The 16,720-nt window shown below is 57.4% G+C and overlaps 1 protein-coding gene across 4 annotated transcripts in view; it reads right to left on the bottom strand.

Moving 5' to 3' along the window:
- The window catches only part of NOTCH3 (notch receptor 3), a 33,599-nt gene extending 19,748 nt beyond the window's left edge, over positions 1–13,851 (bottom strand). For 3 of the 4 annotated variants that reach the window (XM_036302481.1, XM_036302479.1, XM_036302482.1), the window contains exons 1-16: positions 11,460–11,523; positions 11,028–11,106; positions 6,164–6,306; positions 5,748–6,086; positions 5,534–5,656; positions 5,196–5,429; positions 4,462–4,617; positions 4,189–4,374; positions 3,485–3,598; positions 3,127–3,240; positions 2,116–2,349; positions 1,898–2,008; positions 1,270–1,462; positions 1,038–1,189; positions 718–831; positions 118–273 (exon numbers count right to left, since the gene is read on the bottom strand). In XM_036302481.1, the coding sequence (XP_036158374.1) occupies positions 118–273; positions 718–831; positions 1,038–1,189; positions 1,270–1,462; positions 1,898–2,008; positions 2,116–2,349; positions 3,127–3,240; positions 3,485–3,598; positions 4,189–4,374; positions 4,462–4,617; positions 5,196–5,429; positions 5,534–5,656; positions 5,748–6,086; positions 6,164–6,306; positions 11,028–11,106; positions 11,460–11,508 (2,497 nt within the window). In that variant the 5' untranslated portion in view covers positions 11,509–11,523. Of the gene's footprint in view, positions 1–117; positions 274–717; positions 832–1,037; positions 1,190–1,269; positions 1,463–1,897; positions 2,009–2,115; positions 2,350–3,126; positions 3,241–3,484; positions 3,599–4,188; positions 4,375–4,461; positions 4,618–5,195; positions 5,430–5,533; positions 5,657–5,747; positions 6,087–6,163; positions 6,307–11,027; positions 11,107–11,459; positions 11,524–13,677 lie in introns of those variants that run through there. The other variant, XM_036302480.1, reaches the window with a different exon arrangement.
- Positions 13,852–16,720: the final 2,869 nt, after the last annotated feature.

A 16,720-nucleotide genomic window follows, 5' to 3' on the forward strand; every position in this document is an offset into this window, starting at 1 on the left:
ATGGGAAAAATAAGAGAACTACGAAGATGAAATTAAAGCACAATGCCCAGCACACAGTATAGGCTTAATGAACATGTTTCCTAGGGCAGCGCCCCCCACAGGCTCCCCTGAACTCACTGGGGTCACAGTCATCGATGTCCTGGTCACAGGAAGAGCCACTATACCCCCCATGGCAGGTGCAACTAAAACTCCCCGCCAGGTTGGTGCAGGTCCCGTGGGGGCCGCAGGGTGAGGGGCCAGCACACTCGTCTACATCCTGCTGACATCGAGGGCCTGGGGGTGGGAAATAAGGTGACATCTGGGGTTAGAGGGTACAGGGTGGGTCTGAGGGTGCCTGTCACACATGAAGAACCTAAAGGCTGAGAGGTGAAGGCAAGAAGGAACTCTGCGCTCCCTGGCCTCCGGGCATTTTGCACACACTGTCCTAGGGCTGCCTTCTTGCTGCAGCGGGTGCTGACTGTATGCTCTGAGTTTTACTCATCCAGGAAGCTTCCCCAAATCCCAGCCTGAAACCGAGCTTCCCCAGCCACCTATCCCGTCTTCTTCTCTAGCAATGACCATAGGGGCTGCCAGTGTCTGTGTCCAGCTCTGTCCCTTTCCAAAAGGAAGCTTCCCAAAGAGATAGGGTCAAGGGTGAGTCCCCCACTGGGCCCCCAGGGAGGAGAGCGGAAGGGGAAGAGGAGGTGGAGGAGGAGGAGGAGGAGGAAGCTCATGTACCTTGCCAGCCAGGGGGGCAGGAGCAGACAGCCAGGTGGCCAGGACCAGGCTCACAGTGGCCCCCGTGTTCACAGGGGTTCGGGGCACAAGGGGACAGCAGCTCACACTGATGGCCTGTGGTGGGCAGGCAGAGTGAAATAGTCTTAAGAGATTCCTTATTCCCATCTCCCCCTAGCGTCCCCACCTTGATACCCACCTCCCAAGCTACAAGGGGGGAAAAGAAAGAAAGGCAAACACACAGGAGGAAGAGAGTGGAGCAGAGGGAAGGAAGAAGGAAGAAGGAGACAGGAGAGCCTGGGCAGGACAGTGGGGGCACATACCCTGCATGCCAGGGGGACAGGTGCAGTGGAAGTCCATGCCATTGCTGGTGCAGGTGCCACCAGCCCCACAGGGTTGAGACTCACAGGCATCTCGAGTGAGACTCTGGCTGCACTGGGGGCCACTCCAGCCAGGATCACATACACAGCGGAACCTGAAGGGGACGGCAGTCAGAACCGGCAAGTGGGCCGAGAGACAAGGGGGGTCGGGTCATGAGATGGGAAAAGGCCTCACCCTCCTGGCGCGTCATGGCAGACACCGTGATTGCAGGGCTCTTGGGCACAGGGATGGCTTGGGGGCAGGCACAGTGGAGGCAGGGAGCCAGGTGGGCAGAGGCAGTGGAAGCCACCTTCCCCATCCACACAGGAGCCGCCCTCCCCACAGGGGCCGGACGCACACTCGTTGATCTCCATGTTGCAGAGAGGCCCTGGGGAGCACACAGGCCACCTCAACCAAAGGCAAGGACAACCCAGCCGACAGAGAGGGATGCCCTGGAGCGAGGACATTCTCCGTCTCATAACACATCAGCTCTTCTGCAAACCAGAACAGCCACTCCTCAACCCAGAGCTGCCCTGCCCCCAGATCATCTTCATCCCCAAACTTACATGAAGTCATTTTCATTTTCACTGAAAATCACGTTGGCCCACTCAGAAACACCCGCGCCCCATCAGAACAGCCTTATCTACGTTCCAGGATAAACTCGAACCAATATGGGGACAACTTTGTGACAGAGAGACCATAAGGTGTGGGCAATCTCATTGGCCAAGCCAGTGCAAAGAGACGGGCAAAACCCAGCCAAGAAGGATGGGCGGTTTCACCCTCACCCTTTCAGGCCCCCTTCCCGTGGCAGCCCCTTGCCCACCTGTGAAGCCAGGCTGGCAGACACAGTCATAGCGATTGATACCGTCCCGGCAAATTCCGAAGGTGCAGGGGTTGCTGGCACAATCGTCGATGTTCACCTCACAGTTCACACCTGCAGAGGGAGAACAAGACAGGGGTAGAGCGCCGGGAACACCATTCCCGAACTCCCGAAACCCTCCGGATGTACTGTTGCTGCCCCAGCCCCGCCCCCGGTCCCACCTGTGGTGCCAGGAGGGCAGCGGCAGAGGTATTTGTCCACCAGATCGAGGCATTTGCCCCCGTGGCGGCAGGGCTGGCTGCGGCACTCGTTCACCTGGCTCTCGCAGCGCGTGCCAGTGTAGCCCGGGGCGCAGGCACAGGAGAAGCTGGCGATGCCATCCACGCAGCGCCCGTGGTGGCACGGGTCGGGAGAGCAGTCATCCACGTTGAGTTCGCACAGCGTGCCCTCGAAGCCTGCAGGGCCAGAGGGTCAGGCTCCGCCCACTGGCCCAGGTCCGGCTCTTGCGGCCACGCTCCCAATCAATCCTGGCTCAGCCCTGCCTCAGGCCCATCGAGGCAGCAGAAAGCGGGGGCAGTTCCGGCCCTGTCCCTAGTGGCCTCCACTGCGTCCAGCTACAAGCTACACAATTCGCCCCGGACCGAGACCCTCCCACGAGCCCTGGCCGGCTTGGCTCAGTGGATAGAGCTTCGGCCTGCAGATTGAAGGGCCCCAGGTTTCATTCCGGCCAAGGGCACAGGCCTGGGTTGCGGGCTTGATCCCCAGTGGGGGGCGTGCAGGAGGCAGCCACTCAATGATTCTCTCTCATCATTGATGTTTCTATCTCTCTCTTTCCTTCTCCCTTCTTCTCTGAAATCAATAAAGAAATTTTTTTTTTTATAAAGATCCTCTCACGGTTAAATCCCACCCTCAGTTGTGACCCCGTTTCCAATTCCTACACTCTCAGCCCAGTTCTGCCTCTCCCTCAACTGCCAATGGGGACACATGGGAGGTGCCTTGGGGTAGCGTTGGTCAAGCCTCGCACACTTCCCTGCGCCCAGTATCCCACCAGAAGCTTTGGCCCCTACCCCTGCTTTAAAGTTAATTGGCTCCGCCCCCTGGCTATCATTGGCCCTGACTTGATAGAGTCCTGCCCCGAAGCCCTTTCCAAGGCTGTTATTGGCCCTCACACACACACACCCCACTAGCCCCGCCTCCAAATCCCTGCCGGCCTGTAATTGGCCAGCCCTCACCCTCGGCGCAGCGGCACTCGTAGCCGTCAGGCTGGTCCACGCACTTGGCTCCATTCCTGCAGGGCGTGCTCGCGCACTCGTCCACGTCCAGCTGGCACAGCGCCCCGCTGAAGCCTGAGTGGGGAGGGAGTGGGGTGAGCCGAGGCCCAGACAGGGTCAGAGCAGTCACCCCTCGCCAGTTCTGCCTTGTCTGGGTGGGAAGCCCATTTACTTAGTTTTAAATCCATTTCAAATTTTCTCATGACGCGGTTTCTATTGCAATCGTTTTCCGCTAACACGGTCTCACAGGCTCCCATCCTGGAGCTTGTGCCCCTGCAGGGACCTCCTGTGTCAGGCTCCCTAGCCCCAAGGTCCTCACCAGAGGGACAGGTGCAGCTGAAGCCATTGACTCTGTCCTTGCAGACCCCGCCGTTGACACACGGGCTGCTCTGACACTCGTCCATATCCACCTCGCAGAAGGTGCCTGTGAAGCCTGGGGTGGGGGAGGGGGGGATATTAGGGTCATGGGGTTTCCCTCTGGCCTGAAGAGAGGGCAACGGGGTAGGTACCCCCCCTTCCCAATCAGTTCCCCTCAGCGTTGGCCTTCCCCCCAGCGCAACCCTACATTCACTTTTTGTCCTCAGGCCGGACCCTCACCAAGCTGTGGTCCCCACTAGTCCACGGCTTCTGAGACTCCTCCGTCTGGACCTTGCCTTTAGACCACCCTCTTCCCTCTCCAGTCCACAGGCACGCCCTGTCCCCAGCTTCCAGGCCCAGGCCCCACATTGCCTTGTGCACACCCCAGCAAGCCTGCAGGCTCCACCTAAACCTCACTCCAGCCCCTGCCCCGCTATCGTTCATGCCCCACAGCCGGTCCTTAGGTCCAGACTCCACTCTCAGCAGGAGATTCCATTGGTTCCATTTGACCACGCCCCCAGCTTCTCACAAGGTTCTACTCTGGCCTCACCTCCACCTTATCCCAGGCCTCACTTTCTCAGAGTCCCATTGGGAACCCGGTTCCACCCCGTCCCTTCCTGCAGGCACCCAGCCTTAGGCCGAGCCTCTACCCCCTCCACCACGCACCTGCCATGCAGATGCAGGTGAACTGGCCTATGCGATCGAGGCATGTGGCCTGGTTGTGGCAGGGCCCGGATAGACACTCATTGACGTCAGACTCGCAGCGGGGGCCTGTGTAGCCTCGGCCACACTGGCACAGGAACGAGCCCTGTGTGTTCACACACTTGCCCAGGTGCTCACAGGGGTTGGCGCCTGCAGAAATAGGCACAGCCGGGGTCGGTATGGCCCGCTGAGGAACGAGCTGTCCCCTCCTTATAACTCAGACAATGACCCCCTCACCAATGGAGCACTCGTCCACATCCTGGTCACACGCGCCACCGGTGAAGCCCGGTGGGCAAGTGCAGATGGCCCGGCCATTCACCGGGTTTGTGTCGCAGATAGCATCTTCATGGCAGGGATTGCTGACACAGGCATCGTCCAGATGACACAGAAGCCCTGGGAAGGGACAGGCAGAGGTCAAGGGCAGACCCTCCGGCGCTGTCCAAAGGTCCCACAGACCCGCATCGTGTTTTACGTTTTGTTTTTATTAACCTGTAGCATATTTAGTAGCTCCTTTTTCCTAATTGTTTATGATGAAAAGTTTTAAACATACAGAGAAGTTGAGGTATACACCCGCCACCTAGATTCAGCTATTGTAAGGCTGATTTATCCTTTTTTCTGAGTCATTTGAAAATGGGTTGGAAACATGCAAAGGTCCTACCTCAAGCCTTTGCTTCTGTAGCACCCTCTGCCCTTCCCTCCATTTTCAAATCCCCCTTCCAAACACCTTCTCTGACCTTTGCCACTTGCAAGGGTCTCCTCTCTTTCTTACTTACAGTATATCTCTCTATTTCCCTGGCTTCCGTCCTGTACCACACACAACCCCTCCTCCCAGGCCTCTCCCAGGCATACCCTTCTCCCCATATCTGGCCTCCAGCATAATCATTCTAACACTCAAGTTAGATGCCATCCTTGCCTCCACTCAAGAACCATCAATGGCTCCCTTGCCACCTCCATGGGAAACAGCCACTCACCAGTCTTGCCCATGGGGCAGGCACAGTAGAAGGAGGCCACGCGGTCATGGCAGGTGGCCCCGTGGAAGCACACGGCCGTGGCACAGTCATCAATATTCTGACTACAGCTCTCACCAGTCCAGCCATTGACGCACACACAGCTGTGGCCACCCAGTGTGTTAAAGCAGGTGCCCCCATTGTGGCAAGCATTGGGCTGCAGCTGACACTCATCCACATCCTCCGTGCAGAACTGGCCTGTGGCACACAGATGCACCAGTACAATCACCTGGACTGTGCATTCCACCCCCCCCCCGCCCCCCACGGTCCGCCACCCAGCTCCCTTCAGCCCCAGTGCCCACCTGTCCACTCCGGAGGGCACTGGCAATTGTAGGTGTTGACGCCATCTACACATGTCCCCCCGTTTAGGCACCGGTTCCCTGGACAGTCATCCACATTCACTTCGCAGTTCTGGCCCTCGAACCCTAGCATGGGAGGAGGAGGCGAGTATTGACACTGTCGGCTGGCCTGCTGTTTTCCCACCCCTGCTGCCTCCCCCGAGAGCAGCTTCCTCACCAGGAAGGCAGGCACAGTCATAGGTGAGATCGCCATTCTGTCTACAGGTGCCTCCGTTACGGCATGGTGAAGGAGCACAGGGCACTGCAGGGGTCTCACACAGCGGCCCCATGTAGCCAGCTGGGCACTGGCAGCGGAAAGAGCCAGGTGTGTTGAGGCATGTGCCACCGTGGTGGCAGGGACCTCCCCCCCGGCACTCATCCACGTCACTTCGACAGCTGCGGCCCTGGTAGCCAGGTGGGCAGGAACAGAGGTAGCGGCCATCAGGCCCCACTGAGCAGCGGGCCCCATGGGCACAGGGGCTGCTGAGGCAGGGGTCTGGCAGGGAGCAGTCAGGGCCTGGAGGGACCAAAAGAGGGTGAGTTAGGTGGACCACATCCTTACTACCTCGGGGTCCCTTCCAGATCATCCCTTACCTCTGAACCCACGGGGACAGCGGCAGGAGAACCGGGCAGTGCCTGCTACCACTGAGCTCTGGCAGACACCACGACCAGCACAGGGGCCCGAATGGCAGGGATCTTCCAGCTGGCACCGCTCACCCACCCAGCCTGGTGGGCACCTGTAGGCAGAGACAGCTCAGTGGGGGCAGGAGATACACAGACATACACACAAGACAGGCAAGAAACGCATTCACTCACGCAACATTCACTAAGTACGTATTATGTTCTTAGCAATTGGAATACAGCAGCAAGCACAAAAAAATGGTCCCACCCTCTTGATGCTCACAGCTAGCTTGGGGGAAGAGAAGATATACAAATCACACATTAGTATACAGCATGCCAGTGGGGGGGGTGGGGGGGACATGATGGCCATGAAGAGCATGGTATAGTATAGAGTGGTGGCCCTAGGGAAGAAATGTCCATGTCCTAGAACCCGTGGCTGACATTATTTGGAAAAAGAGTCTTTGCAGATGTAACTAAGTGACACATCAAGATGAGATCATTCACCCAGCTGGTGTGGCTCAGTGGTTGAGCTTCGACCTGTGAACCAGGAGGTCACGGTTCAATTCCGGGTCAGGGCACATGCCCGGGTTGAGGGCTCAATTCCCAGTGGGGAGCATGCAGGAGGCAATTGATCGATGATTTTCTCTCCTCCTTGATGTTTCTATCTCTCCCTCTCCTTTCCTCTCTGAAATAAAAAAATATATTTTTTTTAATCGTTTTTTTTAAAAAGAGATGAGATCATCCTGGATTTTCCAGGTGGGCCTACATCCAATGATAATGTTCTTTTAAGAGAAAGGCAGAGGGCGATTTGGGAGAAAGAAGAGAAGGCCCTGCAGAGCCAGAGACTGGAGTGGAGTGTTGCACCCACAAGCCAAGGAGAGCCCGGAGCTACTAGAAGGCGGCAGAGGCGGGAAGGACTCTCCCCGAAGGCCATTGGAGAACGGGTGGCTGGGTGGCTGCCAACACCAACACCGTGGTTTCAGACTTCTGGCCTCCAGAACTGTGAGAGTACATTTCTGTTGTTTTAAACCACTCCGTTTTGGGTAATTTGTCACAGCAACTACAGGAAACGGAAGCTAAGACACAAAATAAGGGGCACAGAGGAATGGGGGCAGGAGGGAGGAGGCCATGGGCTGTGTGGGGAAGGGTGCTCCAGGCAGAGAGAACTAGTCTCAGACTCCAGAAGACAAGCAGCCAGCACACACAGACAGATCCGGGAACATACACAAACGTACCAACTCCACATATTGCCTGGCAAATACTCAGACACCAGCCCACAGGCCCGGCCACAGAGAGGGGCAACGTTCACATGGATAGACAGAAGGGCCCCACAGAACATCTACTCCTTCTCTGGGAACACATACATCCCTTCTTTCCACTGGTGGGAGCGAGGTAGACACTAACAATGATGCCCTCTTTAGCGGAGGGGGCGCTGGGGGCTGAGGGGGGGGTTCCTTTAGCCCGCAGTCCCCTCCCCAAAGCCAGCTGGACGGAGTGTGAGGGAAATGTGAAACCTGGAAAAGGGGTGGTCTTAGGACTGGAAATTTCCTGCCTGGTCAGAGGGAGGGGCCTGGAGAGGCTCGAGGACCCAGACCCCACCCCGACGCTGCCCACCCTCCCGCTGGTCCCTCCCTCTGGCTTGTTCCAGGCGCTTAGGGCTAAACTCAAGCAGCTGACTCAGTCCTCAGCGTCACCCACAAGATCCCCCCACCCCGGCCCCCAGCGAAACAGGTCGGGACATGGCCGGACAGGGGCGCAGGTGGTGTCCTGAGGGGAGAAGCCAGCTCCCAGCCCCCTCCTCAAAGGCCCGCAGGGCCAGGACAGCCACCACCACTGCGCGCCAGGAGGGGGCGCGCTGCACGGGGGGCGGGCGGGGGGGGCGCCCCGGACTGCCGGTCCCACCCGCCAGGCAGGGCGCGGCTCGCGGCCCTCTCCCCGCGCCCCCGGCGGGTTCCCACGATCTGTGCCCCGCGCCCCTGCCGACCGGTCGGGCCGGTTCCAGCCTCCGCCCGTGCCCCGCCCCACGGCCTGGGTTTCGGGGGAGACCGAGGGGAGAGCTGACTTGGGGGGGCAGGGGAGGCGAGGACTGGGAGACAGAGATAAGGGCTTAGAAGCCTACTTTGGGGGCAAGACTTGAGAGTCCGTGGGGGGGCGTCCCTGAAAGCACACGAGCATTTGGGACGTGTAAGGAGACTGGGGGTGCGTGGGGAGTGGATCCCACAGCCCAGCTCCGGGGAGTGAGTCCGCTCCACTCCAGGGAATCCGGGCTCCGGGCGGCCACGCGCGCCGGTGATTCACCTGTCGAGGGGCGGGGCAGCCGCGGGCGCATTCACCTGTCGGCAGGATTCCAGGCGCGGAGCTCTACTGCGCAGGCGCCCGCCCGCGGCTCCACCTCCAGGTGAGTAGCTTCAGGTCGGCTCCCACTTTTCCCTGTTTTCACCTTTGCGGACTCCCAACCGGAAAAGCCCGCTCAGCCAGGCTAAGCCTCCCCACCCAGATGGGCTCAAGTGGTCTCCATTCAAAGTGGGTGTGTATGCCTTCAAAGCGGCTCTCCTGGGTCTAAAGTCACATGTTGTTGAATACATGAGTAAACCAATGAATTAATGGCTACGGGATGAACTGCTCTTACCAAGGACAATATTACAAAAGGAACCAAGCATTTCCCCATAATCTTGAGAGGTTCCCCCTTATGGCACCTACTTCCTGTGTCTCTGCTGTTATTTATAACTAGAGGCCCAGTGCTCGAAATTGGTGCAAGGGGCTCGGCCCTTGCAGCCTCGCTGGCCCTAGAAGCCCTGGCTTCATCCGGAAGGTCGTCAGGGGGAAGGTGCGTCTGCTGTTTGGTCTAATTAGCATATTAGCACTTTATTATATAGGATGATAACCCCTATCGGCCCTCCTCACTAAAGACAGCCCAGAGAGGACAGCAATGAAGAAGACGAGGAAATCAAGGAGATGAGACCCAAGGTGAGCAGCCACAGCAAGGATGGTACCGGTACCGCTGCAACTTCCATTACCGATGCAGGTGCCCAGAAAGCCCTAAGCCACAAGATGGCAGAGACAAAAGCCGCAGATCTACTGGCTGAGAGGCTGAGCATTCGTTGCCCCAGAGGCTGAACAGGGCGGGCTGAGTAAATACCATCTCTACCCAAAGTGTGACATCTGATTTAGTCATCCAACAAGAAGAAATGAATATGAAATTCCAGCATTAAGAAATGAACATAAGATGGGAGCTGAAGACCTTCAGTGCTGGCTTTTTGCCCAATGATCAGATACGCATTTTTTACCTAAATATGTCTCTTTTTGGTAATGACAAATATGGGTGTGGTGTTTTTTTTTAGGTGGGTTTTTTTTAAGCCTAGTTTTTCTCAATTCACCTATAAAAGTTTTTAAATTGTTTCATATCTGTTCAAGTTGTGTTTTTTAAGATCCTCATTTTTAGTTTGTAAATAAAGGTTTTTCAACTTTTTTAAAAAGTCAACAAACTGCAAGCACCTGTCAATAAAGCTCTTAAACAATAAAAATAAGCCCTATTTATTGAGCACTTGCTGTATGCCAAGCAGTATGCTGAGTTCATTGTATGAAGGATTTATTTAAATCTGTACAATCAACTCATAAATAAGGAACTGTTATTGCCCCAATTTGCAGATGCAACAACTGAGGCTCCGTGAGCTCAAAGCTCTTGCACAAGGTAACCCAGAACCCAGAATTTAAACTGAGCTATTTGCCTCTGCTCAGTTCTCTCCCAGCCTCTTCCCTACTCCCCCCAGCCCTCTGCCTTTCCCAAACTCTTGGGCTCCTTCCTGGAGACAAGCCCCTATTTCACAGATGCAGTGAGATTCAGAGAGAGGAAATGAGTAATCCAAGGTCACACAGCAATGAAGTGGCAGAGCTGGGCTGTATTACAGGCCTCCAGTGCCCCCACCTTGAAATCTTGAGCTAGGGGAGGGTGCAGATGGTGTACCCTCCCAAGCCACTGCTATTGGTCCTTGAAGATTTGTTGATTAAATTATAACTACCACCCTGCCCGGTTTGGCTCAGTGGATAGAGCGTTGGCCTGAGGACTGAAGGGTCCCAGGTTCAATTCCGGTCAGGGGCATGTACCTTGGTTGTGGGCGCGTCCCCAGTCGGGGGTGTGCGGGAGGCAGCTGATCAATGTTTCTCTTTCATCAATGTTTCTTATTCTCTATCCCTCTCCCTTCCTCTCTGTAAAAAAATCAATAAAATATATTGAAAAAAAATTATAACTACCTCCATTAGGGGCTTTACATATGACCGCAGGCAGCTGAGAATTCTGTGAGGTTGGGATTACTGGGCTCATTTTCCAGAATAGGACACTGAGATTTAGAGTTAAGTCCCCGCCCTGGCCGGTGTGGCTCAGTTGGTTGAGTACCATCCCGTGCACCGAAAGGTGTAAGGTCGCCAGTACAATTCCTGGTCAGGGCACATGCCCAGGTTGCAGGTTTGATTCCCGGTCCGGGTGCATGTGGGAGGCAACCAGTCCATGTTTCTGTCTCACATCAATGTTTTCCTCTCTCTCTCTCTCTCTCTCCCTCTCCCTTTCTCTCAAAAATCAATAAACATATTTAGAGAGAGAGAGAGAGAGAGAGAGTTGAAGTCCCAGCCAGTCTGCAGCATGATGTGGGATTTGAAGCCAGGGCAGGCAGACGTCAGAGCTCCTGCTCTTAACCCTGCTGATTCCAGGAGAATTGAGAAGTTGCCCAAGCCACACATGTAGGAAGTAGTAGAGGCATTCACGGTGGACACAGAAGTAGGGGGGCAAGACAGACTGCGTCTCCACACAGGGCCCACGAATGGCTCTGAGCCAGGCACTCACAGGCAGGCAGCCTCCCGGGAGGACAGCTGGGTGCAGCGACCTCCGTTTGAACACGGGCTTCCGTCCAGGCAAGGGGGAGCTGTGTGGGGCGAACAGAGGTGGGCAGGTCAGCCAGGTGCCCAGGAAACCCAGCTCAGAGTGACAGCCCCCCTCCTTCCCTCTTCCAGGCAACAGCTGCATGGAGCTGGGGGTGTCTCTGAGGGTGCAGGGAGCCCCTCCATCTAAGGTTCCCACGGCTCCCCACCCTGGCCCCAGCTGTTGGGGCCGCAGCTGTCCCTGCCAGCTTGAGCCCTGGGAACCACAAGGCAGGGGCGGACAAGAGGAGGTGCTGACTTGTGCCAGATGTGGGGGCTGAGGAAGTGGCCAAAATGGGGGGTGCAGAGGCAGGAAGTAAGGGTGCTGAGCATTCAAGGGAGGTCTGAGGCTGTGTACCCAGATCCTGGGGTAATGGAGGGGGCAGTGGCAGGGAGTCCTGGGCCATGGCTCCCTCTCTTCCAGTGACGTTGGGCATCTTCTCCAGCTGTGCAGCCCTGTGCAGCGGCTCTGGGGAGAGAGGCCAGGGCATGTACCCCAGGCGTAGCCAGCATTGGGTGTTGCAGGGTGTGTGTTGAAGGGAGGGGCAGCTGGCCCCAGACATGTACTGCCCTGTCCAGCATCCCCAACCCTGAGGGCTGTGTCCCTCTGGGGTGTGGCACGGTCTAACTGTCCTGCCAGACGGGTCTGGGGCATGGCTGGGTGTGAGCTAGTGGAGAATTGTGTGTGCTGGCAGGTGTGGAGCCACCGTGTTCGTGTGTGTGTCACAGAGATAGAAAGATGGAGGGAGATAGGGAAAAACAGGCAGATATAAAAAAAGGAAACGAGAAGCAGGCAGCACGAGAGAGGAGACAGAGAAGTAGAGAGACAGAGAGATAGAAAAGGAGACACCGTAGAGACAGGAGTTAAGTGAGACATGAGCATGGGCCAATATGGCATATGGCTCCCGAGGAAGGGGACAAGCAGGGACAGGACACTATCACCCCATAGGGGCCGATGGGTGTTTGCAAACTCACACTGGGGGCCATGAGGCCCAGCCTGAGGGCCTCTCTCAGCTGTGGGATCTGTGAGCCACGCATGTGTACGTGATGTGCGTGGGAGTTCAGACGCGTGTGCCATATGTGTGCAGGCTGGGTCTGTTGTGTATTTGGGTGTCTGTGTGTGTACGTGTGGCTGTGCATAGGTTGGATGTGCCCATCTGCACGTGTGAGCTGGGCATGCCCTTGGATCTGTGTGGGTATGTGTCTGGGTGTGTGAAGGCAGCATGTGCAAGGCCTTGGACCGGTGTGCACACTTTGTGTGAATACGTGTGATTAGATGTGTGCATCAGTGTGTGAGCTGTGTGTGCCTGGGTATGTCTTGTGTGAGCTGAGGGGATGGGGGTGTCTGGGGGTGTACTCTGTGTGTGCACATCTACATCTCGATATGTGTGACCCAGGGCTGTGTGTGCCTGCGAGTGTGTGACAGACAGACCATGTGGGTGCCCGCTGGCCTGGCGGGGGCGGCAGCTCTTGCCCGGTCCTGCCTGGAGCGGGTGGGGGCAGGATGGGAGGTGGGGGTGGTGTATGGGCTTGGGAGGCCCTCGTGCTCTTCCACCCCTCCCAGAACCCAGCCCCACAGAGGCGCCCCCGGACCCTCAGCCAGGCTGCTGGGCCCGCGTCCCTCCTCCGCCCGCCCGGCCTCCCTTGGGGGTGGGGGATGCGCCCCCACAGCCCCCGCTCGGCCCCGCCGCCCATCCCGCTTTGTCTGGCAAATAAAGCGCGAGGCCGGCCGGGGGGAGGGGGTGTCTAGACGCCGCGGCCATTGTCCCAAGCGAGGGAGGGGAAAATGTGGAGGGGGAGGGGCGGGGGGCCCCCCGGCCGGCTGGGGAGGGGCTCGGGCTGCAAGGTCCGGGCGCTGAAGTCGAAGAGGAGCACGTGGGCTCGCCCCCCCACCCCCGCCCTCCCTTCCCAGGGCGGGGACCGGGTCCGGGCCGCCGGATCCCGACGGCTGGGGGAGGGAGCGGGGCCGGGACCGGGGCCGGGGAAGGGGCGCGGGTGCCGCAGCGACTCCGGCTCCCGCGGCCGCTCCGGCTCCGGGTTTTGCCGCGCTCCGGCCTGGGAAGTTTCCTCCGAGCTCGGAGCTGCGAGAACTTCGCGCCCCCTCCCCGCCCTCCGACCCCCGCCCCGCGGGTCTGAGAGTTGGGGGTGGGGGTGGGGTGGGGCTTTTGTACGAGGGGTCCCCGCCCTGGGGGCACTTGAGCTCCAGTCGTGACCTTCCCAGGACTCCGGATGAGCGTGGGTGGAGAGGGAACCCCAGATTCTGGGTCCCCCCCAATTTTGAGTCCCTGGTCCCCGCACCTCGAGCTCCCAGTCCCGGCCTTCTGGGTCTCTATATCCCCAGCCCTGACGCTCCTGGGCCCCTGTGCCTTGGGCCTCTGGGGTTCCCCGCCCCCCAATTCTGAGTCCCTGTCCCCCGGGGCTGGCACGCAGTCCGGGCTCCAGCGCCCCTGCGCCTGACCCTGCTCTGGTCCTGGGCTTCCAGGGTCCCCCACCAGCACCAGACTTGGGGGTCCTTGCACTCCGCTCTACTCCCTTCCTCCCCCCATTCGTTCCACCCTCGGGTCCCGGCCCCTCACCTGCAGCCCCGGGTCCCGCTAGCAGCAGCAATAGCAGCGGCGCCCGCACGGACGGCGGCGGCATCAGGCCGCGGCGGCGGACCCGGGTCCCCGGCCCCATGGCGGCCCGCCGCGACCCTCCCTCCTCCCTCCTCCCTCCTTCCCTCGGCTCCGGGCGCGTCCCGGGCCAGCCTCAGCGCCGCCAACTTCGCCGAAGTGAGGCTGTCGGGCCGCCCCGCCCCCAGCCCCGGCGGTTCGCCCCGCCCCGGGGCCAGCCCCGCGCTCCCCGCCCCTCGCCCGGCCTCCCAGGGTCCCTGCCCACCCTCCACCCATCCACACAGCGTGGGACCCGCGGACCCTCAGAAACTCAGGCCGGCCACGCGGGGAGATGCGGGGCCAACCCACCCGCAGGGGCAGACATCCCAGCCTGGTGATCATCTCCGCCCCCCACACACCCAGAGCCAGAGACACGCAGGGCCCGGACACAAGCACAGACCCCCCAGACACTCCGACTCTGAGACCAGACGGGTCCCGAGAGGCTCAGGAGCACACAGCCACCAGGCACCAATGCAGACACATGCACCGAACCTCACGGGGACTTAAAACCTCCAACGCTGGAAAACCTGAAACTCAGGCCCAGCCAAGCCTCGAGCCTGGGGCCGTTGGCAGCCTCAGACCTCAGACGCCAGCTAAGAGGAGTCTCATGAATAACGGCAAAGGTGCACATACACACTCCTAACAGCCTCACACTCCGACCAACCTTCCGCTGCACAACCCTGTGTGAGCCCCAGCGGTGACTCCCGCCCCACCCGTACCCCACACAACTCTGCCACTCCATCAACTGACTTTTCCAAAATGTCTCCGTGGTGAGAAAGGGGGCCCCTGAAAGGCCACCCGCCCAGCCCTGGAGGAGCTGTCATTCTGCAGAAGAAAGAGCCAGACACAGATGCACCCAGCACTGTGGGCTCGGGGCTGGGACAGAGGAAGGGGCAGGGTCCGGGGAGGGCTGGTGAGGGTTCTGCCTGGAGCTTGGGTTCCTTATTTCTTCATTCGTTAATTCAGCAGGTAGGTCTAAAGCTCCAGCTCTCTGTCTGGCTGTGCTCCGGAGGCCGGGTGCACCTTTTACCTCCAGAGAGGACTTCCCAGAGGAGGACCCGGTGGGGCTCAGCCTGCATGAACTGAAGGAATGACGCTCCAGCAGAGGGACAGTCCTACATCCGGAGAAGGGGGCAGAGTCCTGAGGGAGAATGGGCAGGCCCGGGGTGGGGCTGGCCATGAGGAGGAGACAGAGGTCAGGCTGGCCCCCTGCTATCTGGCTTGGTGATGAGGCTGCAGGGAGGAAGAATGGATTGAGGGTGAGGTGTCAATCTGAGGAGCTTGAGGACCGCGCAAAAGGCAGCTGAACGTCGGGGCTGAGCATACAGGAGTCCTGACATGGGCACCCCCGAGATCTTTGGGCAATTTTAAGACGTTTTCTTTTCTTTTTAGAAAATTAATTTTAGAGAAAGAAAGGAAGGGAGAAGAAGAGGAGAGAGAGAAAGAGAGAGAGAGAGAGAGAGAGAGAGAGAGAGAGAGAGAGAGAGAGAGAGAGACATGGATGAGAGAGAAACATTCACCAGCCACCTTCTGCATATCCCCTACTGGGGATCAAGCCCACAACCTGGGCATGTGTCCAGAATCAAACCGGTGACCACTTGGTGCGTGGGACCATATTCAACCAATTGAGCCAGGCCTAAAACTTTTTCTTTTACAATATTTTTAAAAGCACAATAATACAATTTCCATATGCCCTTGGTCCATATTTACCCACACTTTGCCACATTTGCTTTATAATTACATATATACTCCCTAAAAGCAAGGGCACTCTCTTATCTAAACACAGCAGTTTCCCCCTCAGCCCATATCCAAAGTTTTCTGTTGCCCCAACAATATCTCTGTAGCATGTGTCTTTGCTGGTCCAGGATCTAATCTCTGATGATGTGTTGCATTTAATTGTTATGTTTCTTTTCTTTTTACTGATTTTAGGGAGGAAGGGAGAGGAAGAGAGAGAGAGAAACATCAATGATGTGAGAGAATCGCTGATCAGCTGCCCCCTGCATGCCTCCTACTGGGGATCTAGCCCGCAACCCAAGCATATGCCCCGACCGGGAATCCAACAGTGACCTCCTGGTTCATAGGTCAACACTCAGCCAGAGCCACACTAGCCGGGTTGTTTCTTGTTGTCCTTTCATCTGAATTGGTTCCTCAGCCTTTCTGTGTCTTTCACAACGTTGACATTTCTGGAGAGTCGCTAGGCCTTCTGGTTCCCCTGGACGAGGTCAGGTTGTGTGTCTGGCAGCATGGCTGGTCCTCCCCAGTGCATCGGTGCAGCATATCAGGAGGCACCTGACACGAGTTCCCAGCATTGCTGATGTTAAACTTGGATCACCAGAGTGAAGTTGGCCAAATTTCCTTATTGTAAAAGTACCATTTTCTTCCTATCCCCCTCCCCCATAATAAATATATGTCAATATCGGATGGGGAGACACTTTGAGACTGTGTGAATATCCTGGTGCCCATCAAACTTTCATTCACTGTTTTTGGCAGTTGTTAATAATTTCCTCTGGTGATTTTTTTTTTAATTGAAGCAAAATTTGCATAACATAACGTTAAACACTTATCTTTTTATTAATTTTTTCAAATATATCTTTATTAATTTCAGAGTGAGAGAGAGAGAAACATTAATGATGAGAGAATCATTGATTGGCTGCCTCCTGCACACCCCCACTGGGGATGATGCCCACAACCTGGGCATGTGCCCTGACTGGGAATTGAACCGTGATCTCCTGGTGAACCAGGCCAGTCAACACCAGTTTCCTTTTTAAAGTGTATAGTTCAGTGGCATTCAGTGCAACCATCACCTCTATCTTGTTCCAAAACATTTTCATCACCCCTAAAGGAGACCCCATGTCTATTGGCAGTTGCTCCCCATTCCTCCTCCCCCAGCCCCTGGCAACCACTCATCTGCTCTCTGTCCCTATGACGGTGCCTGTTCTGGACATTTCATCTAATGGAATCATAAACC

Source organism: Myotis myotis, unplaced genomic scaffold (genome assembly GCF_014108235.1).
Source record: "Myotis myotis isolate mMyoMyo1 unplaced genomic scaffold, mMyoMyo1.p scaffold_m19_p_32, whole genome shotgun sequence".
NCBI lineage: Eukaryota > Metazoa > Chordata > Mammalia > Chiroptera > Vespertilionidae > Myotis > Myotis myotis.